Source organism: Echinops telfairi, unplaced genomic scaffold (genome assembly GCF_000313985.2).
Source record: "Echinops telfairi isolate 266 unplaced genomic scaffold, ASM31398v2 ScPeMD7_7468;HRSCAF=8506_0, whole genome shotgun sequence".
Classification (NCBI taxonomy): domain Eukaryota; kingdom Metazoa; phylum Chordata; class Mammalia; order Afrosoricida; family Tenrecidae; genus Echinops; species Echinops telfairi.
In genome coordinates this window covers 36,925,569-36,937,764 of record NW_022111369.1, presented here as the reverse complement: position 1 = coordinate 36,937,764, position 12,196 = coordinate 36,925,569, and the positions used below count along the sequence as shown (strand labels likewise).

Genomic DNA, 12,196 nt, shown 5'->3' with positions numbered 1-12,196 from the left:
CAGCTTTCCGAGTGTCTCAACATCAGGAAAACGAAACAGAAAGTGAGTGTGGCCACCTCGAGGGAGGAGGAAGAGGCTGGCCTTAGCGAGCAGCGAGACATTTATCTCAGTACTCCAATCAAGCTGCAGCCTGATTGACAGGCCAAACTCCACCCACATGTTCCTGCAGAACTTTGTTAACACACACGAAAAAAACCCTAACTATCATAGCCCACGCCTTCAATCTTATACCTTCAAGTTGACACAAGATTATATAACTACCACACTCTCCTTCATAATACACTTCGGTATTTTTAATTTTATAATCGAACCATTTAATTTACAAGAACAAATTTAAGGGAATAATTGTTGAAATAAAAGTAGCCTTCTAGTTGAGGGTCAACTAACAAATATTGAAAATTTAGACGCCCAGGTGACACTATCGGGTAAGTGTTGGACTATTAACTTCAAGGTTAATTCAAATCCACCAACCATTCCGATGGGTGAAGAAGAGATTATTTGCTCCTTAAAGATTTTAATGTTGGAAGCCCTACATAGGATTCTGTGGGTCAGAATTTAATCGATAACAGTGGGTTTGATTTATTTCTTTTTGGCAAAAAAAGAAAAAAAAATTGGGGGGCAAGTGTTTCTGCCCTAGACCGATTTGGAACCGTTTTCTGTGTTGCAGGCAGGGATCCTGAGTTATTTGATAGTCTCATCCCAAACCAGAGTAGTCCCTTCTTTATTCCGAGGCCAGAGTCCTCGAGCCATCAGACCTCAGTACCGTCGCTAAAAAGTCACACTTTAAAAATACTGACTCCTAACCAAACAGTCCTTCTGGACATAGGAAACCAAGACGACGACGACGACCATAAAAACCCACCCGACCCATTCCAACCCATCGAAACCCATGGGTTCCAGAGCACCGCGCGCCCGCCGTAGGGTTTGGGTTTCTTGGCTGTGACTTTTCACACGCAGTTTGCCAGGCCTTTTTTTCTGACACATTTGTGGGTGGGCCCAAACTCTAAACCTTTTGCCCCCAAAGCAACCTAGACTGTTTGGGGCACCCAGGGATTCTCTGGCTATAGTTGGAAGGATATTTTTATTTTAATCTGTTTATATACTCCATAGTATAGCGACTGTAGCCCAGGCGGGATAGTGAGTTCCCACTATTGGGAGGCTCAGAAGTGCAAACCCACCAGTCTCTCCCCAAGGGAAGAATGAGGGAGTCGGCTCCAGTAAATATTACGCCATGGAAACCCACAGAGAACAGTGTGTTAGGCTGGGTTTTTAGAGAAACGAAACCAGGTACACTTATATATGTATAAGAAATAATTTTATATCAAGAAAGAAAGCCACCGACAGACAACCAGAGGGTGGATGAAGGGGGACGTCGGACAGGGCAAGATATGACAAAATACCCATTTATAAACTATCAAGGGCTCATGCGGGAGGGGGAAGCGGGGAGGGAGGGGAAAAATGAGGACCTAATATCGGGGGTTTAAATGGAGAGAAAATGTTTTGAGAAACGATGTACAAATGCGCTTTACACAATTGATGTGTGTATGGATTGGGATAACAGTTGTATGAGCCCCTAATAAAATGTTAAAAAAAAAAAAAAAAAAAGAAAGAAAGCCACCGAGGCTGCCTTTTTGTATTAAGGAGGGCTCCCAGGCCAGTCCAACTCAAGTCCATGGGTCAGATGCTAGCTGATACTCCCACTAAATTCACACTGCTGCCAGCTGAGGAAATCAGAAGGCAAACCAAGAAGTGGGGAGATCCTCAGACCGGTGGGTGCAGAGTTGTGCGGATCCAAGGTGGGCAGAAATATGGCAGGGTGCTGCGAGCTCCCAGGGATGGCAGGCCACCTGTGCCATTGGCCTTGGCTGCAGAATCCAAACAAGCAGGAAAGCAAAGACCAGCAAGAAGAGGAGGTCAGTTCTCCTCAGTATTGCGCTTATAAATAGGCCACACCCCCAAGAAGGCGTCACCAGGCTGATGTGATAGGTTGGACCCTTTCCCACAGGTCAAAAAGGTGACATAAAATCTTGCCACCACAGGCAGTTCTCCTCTGTCCTAAAGGACAGAATGAATCAGAATCAGCCCAATAAGAGTGAGTCTGACTTGGGTTTTAAGATACTTGCCATCTTGAGTCCCTCGCTTTGATTTTCCTCTCTCTTATCAATAACATCGGGGCAAGCCAGTAGGGTGGGGCTAGAGAACAGTGAGTCAGCTAATCAGAGTAAACTGCCACCCATTGTCACATCAGTTAATTCAGGGAAGGGCACAGCTGCTAAGGTGGCCAATCACATGAGAAGACTTCTCTTGGACATTAGAGCCTCCCTGCCCACTGATCCTAAACAGGAAACCATAGATCTCAGTGGATTACTAGCAGTCATTTTTCAACAGTAAGATGTCTGGAGAAAAGAGCAAAGGAGAGTTGCTGGGTCGTGGGGAACAGGATATGAGGTCCTCATCCCCCTCCCCCTCCCTGATCTACCAGGTCAATTTCCACCTGCAGCCATCTCTACCACCCGGTCGGCTATCTCTACTACTAGATTTAATGGCCACATGACTCACTCAATGTTCTTAAGCATTTAGGCAATTTGAATTGGGTTCATTTCTTGAAATCCAAAGTATAGTTGCTTGTGATAAGAGCCATAAGAACCCCCAATAAAAAATGTTTTTTTAAAAAGAACAAAGGTATAGTTGCTATGCTGAATTGTTGGTTGCCAATTTCTCATTAATACCACCTCCTGTAACATTTGCTCTTCGTTGAAAAAAAAAGAAGCCAAAGTAACACTTTCCAGAATCCCCTTCCCTTACGGTTCCAAGTTGCAGCTTGCCAGTGAGTCCAACACACACTGGATTAGAAAGGCAGAGAAAGAAGGCTGCAGTCCCAGGAGGTTTTGGAACCTTCACAGACTTCTCTTGGGAGGTTAGGTCAGGTTTTTTGCTTCTCAGATGTCTCCACATGTTCCTGCTTTAAGTAGGAGAGCCAAACCCAGTAGCTTCTCGGACTTCTCTATAAATTCCTGCTTCAAGGTCAAACTCAAAACCAAAGCTCACTGCCATGGACTCCACCCCACTAGGAGTTGGCCTGTGAGACGGCAGAACCGCTCCGTGGCTTTCTAAGACTAGACAGCTGTAGAAAAGTAGAAAGCCTTGTGTTTCTCCCACACAGCAGCAAGTGGTTTCAAACGCGTAAACTTGCAGTTAGCAGTCCAACAGATAGCCCATAAATGGCAGGTTTCCAGCCTCCTCACAGCTCTGGCTTCTTTTATTTTTTCCACAAGTTCTGTTTTTTCCATCTGCTGCAGTGCTTCAAGCCAGAATCATTAATGAATGTTTCTCCAATCCTTTGGCTGCAGCTGTAAACCTCTCCTACCGCTTCTCCCACAGTCCTTATAGGAAACCCCTTATCCCAGAGCATGTGTGGTGATTGTCTTTCTCTCACTACGCGGAGTTTTCACTATCAAATGGTTTTGTAGTGGAGAGAGGTCAGAACCTAACAATGGGAATTGGTTGTCTGATCCCATACAACTTAAAGGTGTTCCTGATTCCATGGTCAGTGGTTATGGCATTAGTAGTCCCTGATATAGAGTGGCTAAATGATTAGTGAAGTATCCCCTTGGATGACCAAGAATCTATTGTAATAGGATTAGCAGTGAAAATAGAGCACGAGGTCTTTGGCATGGGGTGTGTCAGCTGTTTCAAATAACAATGAAGAAAAGTATTAACTCAGCTTTAAATTCCTACTTCAAGAGCTATGTGAGCATGTGTGTGTGTGTGTGTGTGTGTGTGTGTGTGTAAATTCATGCTCACTGCCACTGAATTGGTTCCAACTCATAAGGACTATATAAGACAGGGTAGAACTGCCCCTGTGGGTTTCCAACACTGTCACTTTTTACAGAAGTAGAATGCCTAATCTTTCTCTGTTGGACGTGGAGCACCTGGTAGTTTTTGAACGGTTGATCTTGTGGTTAGCAGTATACACACAAATATATATGTACATACGTGTGTGTGTGTATCCCTAATACAGTCACAAAGTCTGAAAACAAACCCAAAATCTAAATTACAAAGCAAATTTAATTATTTTGCATAGTTTATGTTAGGATACAATTAGAGAACGAGTGTACTATGAAATTGAGGAGGCAGTATGTTGTGGTTGTTCTTAGGTACCATCAAGTCACTTCCAACTCATAGCAGCCCTACGTACAACAGAAGGAGACACCACCCAGTTCAGCACATCCTCACAATTGTTTTTATGTTTGAGCCCATTGTTGTAGTCAGTGTCAGTCCACCTTGTTGAGGGTGTTCCTCTTTTTTGGCTGCATTTATCAACTATGATGTCTGTGTTAGGCAGGGTTCTCTAGAGAAACAAAACCATGACACTTATGAATATACATTCATAATATATTCATGACACTTATGAATAATAGATTCATGACATTTATGAATATATATATATTCATAGATAAAACATACCTAGTGAGAAGGAATACAACTGCAAATTAGTCCACACAACAGTACAGAGGGCTCAGTTCAACTCACTTTCAAGGGACAGTTAATATACTAAAGGTCCTTCAATGCATGTTGGCTGCTGGTCCAAGGTCAAGGAAGCAGACAGCAGAATCTGCCCTCAGGCAAGACAAGCAGAGTGGGCCCCCAGGCAGCAGACACAGCAGGGTGGGGCAGCAACTGCAGGAAGATGAGAAGTCAAGGTGTAGCAGAGGCCAGTAGCCCAACAGGTAATCCAGCAGGTCCCAATGGAGCCTCAAACTCTAGCCATGCATGGCAAGGCAACATCATCTATGGTTGGCCTCACCCACAAGTAGTGCAGCACATGGTTGGGGCAAAGAACTAGCTGAGGCAGCAACATGCTGGTCCAATCATCAGGGAGAAAGATAGAGGGAGGTGGGCCTCAGAAAGCCATTTATCTCAGTAGCTAAGATAAGCTGAGACCTGATTGACAGGCTAAATCCACCCACGTGTTCCTACAGGAGCCATGTTGGTACAGAAAACCTAACTATCATAATGTCCTTTTCCAGGGACTGATAGTATGTCTGAAGTATGTGAGACAAAATCTAACCATCCTTGCCTTTAAGGACCGTTTTAGCTGTACTTCTGCCAAGACAGAGCTACTTATTTTTTTGGCAATCCATGGTGCTGTATATATTCTTTGCCAGCACACAATTGGAATACATTGATTCATCTCTGATCTTTATCCAATGTCCAACTTTCACATGCATGAAGTGATTGAAAATACCATGACCTATGTCAGGCACACCTTAGCCCTCAAAGTATTGTTCTTGCTGTTCAATGCTTTAAAAAGGTCTTGTGCAGCAGATTTACCCAGTGCAAGGTGCTGTTTGATGTTACTTTCATGGGCACTGATTGTGGATCCAAACAATCCTTCATATGCTCAATCTTTTCCTCATTTATAATGATTGTACCAATTGGTCCAGTTGTGAGGATTTTAGTTTTCTTTACATTGAGCTGTAATCCATACTGAAGAGTCCAGTCCTTGATTTCATCAGCAAGGGCTTCAAGTCCTCCTCATTTTCAGCAAGCAAGGTTTTACCACCTGCATATCACAATAAGCCTTCCTCCAATCCTGATGCCACATTCTTCTTCATATATTCCACCTTCTCTGATTAATACAGATGAAATAAGTATACTGGGAGGACACAGCCCTGGTTTTAAACCATATAGATTCCCTTTTTGTGTTCACACAACTACCTCTTGACCCATGTACAGTTTCCATAAGAGCACAATGAAGTGTTCTGGAATCCCCATTCTTCTCAAAGCTATCCATGGTTTGTTAAGATCTACACAGTAAAATGCCTTAGCATAGTCAATAAAACACAAATAAACATCTCTGTGGTATTCTCTGCTTTCAGCCAAAATTCATCTGACATCAGCAATGATTTGCCCTGTTCCATGTCCTCTTCTGAATCCAGCCTGAACCTCTGGAAGTTCCCCCATCAATGTACTACTGCAATCATTGTTGAATGATCTTCATCAAAATTGTATTTACATATAATGTCAATGATATTGTTCTATAATGTAAGCATACTGTTGTATATCCACCATATGACAACAGGGTTTTAAACCAATAACTACAAGAGAATAGATTTGGTGTTGTTTTAAGTCACTAAATGTATGGTAATTTATTACAGTTGAAATAGGAATCATCATCTACTGTCTACAGATATTAGAACTCCTTGATTTAAGACCTATCCTGAAGTAGTTGCTTTGCAGGGGAATGTGAACCCTTCTCAAGATCCACGCCTATCACTTCTCATTTTCTTGCCTCAAGATTTACAAAAAGGAGCCCTGGTAGCACTGTCAGGTGAGCATTAGACTGCTATCTGTAAGGCTGACAGTTCAAACCCATCATCTACTCTGTGGGAGAAAGATGAGACCATCTGCGCCCTTAAAGATTGATGGACAAGAGAAAGGTGGGTGAGGGGAGACGTCGGACAGGGCAAGATGTGACAAAATAAAAATTTATGAATTATCAGGGGTTCCTGAGGGAGGGGAAGGAGGAGAAAAGAATGAGGACCTGATGCCAGGGGCTTAGGTGGAGAGCAAATATTTTAATAATGATGAGGGCAATGAATGTACAAATGTGCTTTACACAATTGATGTATGTATGGATTGTGCTAAGTGTTGTATGAGCCCCTAATAAAATGATTAAAAAAAAGATTTACAGCCTCAGAAACACTGTGTAATGTTGTTATGAGTCAGAATCAACCCAATGACAGTGGGGGAGTGTGTTAGACTTAAAAAGACTCAAATTCTGGAAGGCCCCATCAGAACAGGTACATAGCAAAATAGTTGACTATAGTTTAACAAATTTGAGAAGTTATTTGCAAAGATTGCTAAAACACAGTTGTTTTAAATAAAAAAAAAAGGTCACTTTTTTTTCAGGAAGCCTAGAGCATAACAGGGGTTTGACCTACTAAGAGTTTAACTTTCGAGCCGTCAATCTATTTGTAGTTGTTAGTTGCTGTCAAGTTGATTCTGACTCATAGTGACCCCCCCACCTCCCCGTCAACCCCATGTGTGCGGAGTAGAACTGCATTCCATGAGTTTTCAAGGCAGTGGCCTTTAGGAAGCATACTTACTCCTAAAGCACTTCTTGTGAGTTTAAGCTGCCAACCTTTTAGCTAATAGTCTAGTGTTTGACCATTTGCACCCCTCCAGAGGACTCTGCTCTATTTTAGGGACCTGATTTTAGTCTCTGTAGTACTACAATATAGTCATATGACGATGGTAATGATCCAGTAAAAGAGGGAAATTTAGTGATGTGCAGAGAGGAGTCAGAGCTAACTGCTGAGGGGCTTTGGCTGTTGCATAGGAGGGAAGGGAGGTACTGTGGGTCAGTCAGCTTTAGTGATAAACAGATCATTCGGATCCCTTTCTGAGTCAATGAAGAAGTCTGTGATCAACTGAGAGTATGAGCAGGGAAGGATATAAAAGACTTTCAGGATAGTAGGAACGGTGGAAGGGCAAACTCACTGAGCCTGGAGATGTAAGACTCCGACAAAATGTTGATAGGAGAAAACGCACACGGAACCCTGCAGAAAGTCTACCAGTGACTATTTACCACTGAAGCCCGCGGGCCGCTCCATCGGGAACCTCCCACCGGATGTGACTGGTTTGTTTTCCTCCGGTGTATTCATTAACGAGTTCCATATCAACCAGTTGCCACTTCTCCGCCTTGACCCTGTGGGATCACGAAACACTTTGGAAACGCCAGGGGGCGATTTTGCTTTATCACGTAGGGTCATGAGTCACAGTTTACTTGATGGCTTACAGCAACAACAAAGTCCGGTGTCCCCTCGTCGTTGGGGCTTCAAGGACTACCTGTGACGGCGACATGCACCCTTCCCTGCGCAAAGCTAGTTCTGCCAAGTGTGGGGTTGTGGAGCCTCTACTTCTGTGGTTATCTTGGAAAGCAAAGGCATCTTTGTTGCTTGAGATCTTCACAGAAAAAAAGGCAAAAAAGGAAATCGAATGATTTGTTCCACAGCGGCTAAGTACCCACATATCATGTCACTCTTACCTTCCATGTCCAGCCTTCTATTGAAAACCATGTGGAGCATGCCATTTGTACAGCCAACTACTTCAGCTTGTGGCCAAGGACTCCAAATTCCCTTAATATCCTTCCACAAGGAATGAATGAGCTTCCCCACAGACCATAGGTTCAGATAGTATCAAGCGTAATGAGACTGTAATTGATACAGGGAGCTGTGGACCACACTGGATGACATTGTCAGAGAAGGTGACACCAAAATGGCTGTCGATAAAAATTTTGTGCTGTTTCCATAGTAACTTATTTTTTTTAACATTTTATTAACTTTTTTTTTCCCAAAAAAAAAATCCCCGTATTACCACAAAAACAATTTTTGTAAGCCCAGTGTATCGTGTATCAATATATGAGTATACGAGAGAGGCTTCAAAAAGTTTGCGGAGAAATGAAATAAAAGATACATTTTTCTACAAACGTTTTGAAGCCCCCTTGAAGATAGTGGGAGTTTGGTTCTAGACCAGTTGCTCCTCAGGCGAAAGATAGAGCTTTCTACTCCCATTAGAGAATTATAGTCTCAGAAACTCTAAGGGGCCGTTCCATCTGTCCTTTAGGAGCACATGCTTTTGGGAAAACGAGAGCCAGGAGGACCCCTGGTGTGTAGTTGTTATGGCTTGGGCTGTGATTTGCATTGCCCGAAGTTCAAAACCACCCACAGCTCTGTGGGAGAAAGACTGTCAATAGGTACAGAGGGTCTCTATGAGTCAGCATTGACTCGTTTGCAGTGACTTTGATTTCTGTGTACCTACTAAGTTAAAAGTCTATGTTAATTTACTTTTTCAACCTTCTAACGACCCCTGGTGGTGCTGTTGGACAAGCATTAAACTACCAACCACAAGGTAGGCAGTTCCAAACCCATCGCTATGTTGTGGGAGAAAGATGAAGCTGTCTACTCTCTAAAGATCTATAGCCTTGGATACCCTATGTAGGATGGCTATGAGTCAGAATTCACTTAGTGACAGTAGATTTAATGCCCTCGGCTACATTGACACAGTAGCTGCAACAAAAGCTCAAACATATAAGTGTCGAGATGGCACAGGGCCGTTTGTTCTGCTGTACCTAGTGGTACTCTGAGTGAGAATCGATGATGACACAAAACAAGACTATAAATCGTTACGGAAGGAGACAGCTTCATCTTTCTCTCAAAGAGCAGTTGGTGGGTTTAAACCATAGACCTTACAGCTAGCAGCCCAGTGCAGCACCACCAGGGCTCCTTTGGTAATAATGCACATGATCAGCAAAACTAAGAGAGTCCCTTGAGGAGATGGAGTACTACAGTAGCTGCATCAACGACTAAAAGCATAACAAGGATTGTTGAGTGTGGCACAGGACTGGCAGTGTTTTATTCATTAGACATGAGGTCACCATGAGTCTGACCCAGCTCATGGTCCCTAACAACAACAGCAACATGATAATTTCATAAAACATCATATATATATGTATATGTGTGTATATATATATCTTTTTTTTAAGAAACACTACCAAACTGTTTTCCAGGATAGCTATACCATTTTCCATCACCAACAGCATTATATGAGTGATCCACTTTCTCTGCCTCCTCACTAACATTTAGTATTGTCATTATCTTTTATTTTAGCCATTCTAAAATAAAAATGGAAGGAGCCCTGGTGACATGATGGGTTAAGCATTGGCTGTTAATCACAAGATCATAGATTCAAAGCCACCAGTTGCAGGTGAGGCTGTTTGTGCCCATAAAGGTTTGCATCTCGGAAACCCTAAGAGCAGTTCTACTCTAAACAGGGTTGCTATGAGTGGAAATATCCCTGATGGAAGGTGTTTTGTTTTGGTTTTAATAGGTATGCAGTGATATCTCATTGGGGCTTTAATTTGCATTTCTCTAATGGCTAGTGTGTTAGTCTGGGTAGACTAGAGAAATAAATTCATAGGCACTCAGATGTGTATAGGAAAGAGTTTTATATACAAAAGCAATTTCACATTGAGAAAACATCCCAGCCGAGTGCAGATCAAGTCCATAAGTCTGATATATGCCCATATGTCCGATACCAATGTATAAATTCCTCTGCAGACTCACGAAACACATGCAATGATGCTGAATGCAGGAAGATCATAGACCAGTGGGTGGGAAGTCTTGTGGATCCAGTGGCAGATTTCTCCAGCTCCGAGGCTCTGGCTTCCATCAGCCAGTGTCCGTGTGGCTTGTCAACTCCAATGCCTCTCAGGGAGTAGGCATGTGTCCCACCTCAAGCGAGCTATTTACGTCCTTAGCGCCTCTCAATATTAAATTGCTCTTGTCATCAAGGGGCCACCTGATTGACGGGCTATACTCCACCCCTTCACTCTTACTCCTCTCAAATTGACAACAGATTATGTAACTACCACAGCTAGTGATGTTGAACAACTTTTCAGGTGCTTGTTTGCAATCCATATATCATTGTCAGTTTTCTAATTGAGTTGTTTATTTTGTATGGATGACTTTTAAGTGTTCTTTCCATATTCTAGATACTAATCCTTTGTGGTGTGCATGGTTTTCAAATATTATCTCCAACATGTGGCTTGTTTTAAATTCTCTGCCCATGGACTTTCATAGAGCAAACATTTTTTTTTCATATGTTCCATATACTATTTGCCTTATCCTCCATCTCAAAGGTTGTTTTTCTCCCCAAATTTGCTGGTGTGGGTGGATTTTGTGCACGAGACTATTTTACTCTGGCATCGTCTCAAGTGATTCGTCCTTGTTTTTGCCCTTTTCCTTTCTTACTTGGCGAGATATGGCTTTCTGTTCAAGGATGTTTTTGTGGTCTTTGTCCAGTTTTAGCCCTGTGATAACCTTGCTGGGGTGAATGTCTAAATGGACGGTTATGCCATTGGCTTTATCTCGCTGCTGCTCTGTGTAGATGGTGCATTTCTTCTTGTAAACCTGGACCACGTTGCCAATTTGCTGACCTTTGTAATGTTCTCAAACAACCTGAACTTCATCATCCTTGCGATGGGCATGGACCAAACATTGCATTTCTGTCTCAGTTCCTTGGAAAGAGGGGTAGACATAATCGTCCTGCGAATGTGGGAAGGTGCATTGAAATGCCTCTCGAGGTTTTGCTCTGGTCACAAAGGGTTGGAACTTCATTTTGGCCACTGGTCCTTCAACGATGGCCCCCAAAGGGAAAAGAGTTACAAGTTGTTTCTGGTTCTGTAAGTTTACCTATCCTAAACATTTTCTATTGTGTTTTCTTCTTAAAAGTTTTACATTTCAGTCCGTGATCCAAGTTTTCTATAAATGGTGATGGTTAGGTCATTTGGGGGGTGGAATATAGTTGTGTGTTTTTTGTTGTTTGTTTTTTGCCTACAATTGTCCAATTTCCCTAGCACCAATTGTTTAATACATTCCATCAATCCTATATCTCTATGTGCTACTCTTCTTTATCCAACTCTCTTTAGATAGTAATGTGACTAGTTCTGCTTTAATAGGAAGAAAATTGGACTCAGAAAGAAGAAACAGTATGTAAGAAGCAAAGAAATATTTGAGGTCAAAATTTAAAATCAAAGTGAAGAAGGTAAAGAAGCCTTTGGAGCAAAACTATGGTAGCGCTATCAAACTATGGTAAAGGTATCAAAAGTTTACAGAAGCAAAAAGAGAAAGGATGACACACTAGGGGTAATTAGTATGAGCCTTGCATTTTGCAGATGATGGAAATAGGGCCAGGGAGACTAAGTGCCCTGCTTAGATGTACCCTTGTGTGGTAGTAGATTTGGATAACAACCTATAGCTCTTAAGACCAATACAGTGTTCTTTTTTTACATCCCATTCCTTCACTAAGCTGGTGATTGTGAATTATAGCTGCCTTGTTGAGTATAACCATCTTCCCTAGATAAAACAAACAGTTATGTGTTCAACTTATGTGTACAACAGGTGTATGGTTATAAACAGCTACTAGGTATACAGAAGGTGAGGGTTCAAACCCATTCAGAGGTTCTTCAGGTGAAGCCTCCATGATCTCCTTCTGAGAGAGCACGATGTTGAGATCCCTATTGAAAGCAGTTCTACCCAATTAGAGCAGCCGGTCCACAGAGAAGACCACATGGCCAGCCCCACTATGAGACATGATGCCCCTCACTGATTCATGGCCCTGCGGGGGACAA

General features: G+C 42.5%; 1 protein-coding gene across 1 annotated transcript in view; it reads right to left on the bottom strand.

The window, feature by feature from the left end:
• Positions 1–11,916, bottom strand: part of HNRNPD (heterogeneous nuclear ribonucleoprotein D) — a 38,027-nt gene extending 26,111 nt beyond the window's left edge. The window contains exons 1-2 of the mRNA XM_004703227.3: positions 11,856–11,916; positions 10,818–11,002 (exon numbers count right to left, since the gene is read on the bottom strand). Coding sequence (XP_004703284.2) covers positions 10,818–11,002; positions 11,856–11,916 — 246 coding nt within the window. The remainder of the gene's footprint in view (positions 1–10,817; positions 11,003–11,855) is intronic.
• Between the last annotated feature and the right edge of the window lie 280 nt (positions 11,917–12,196).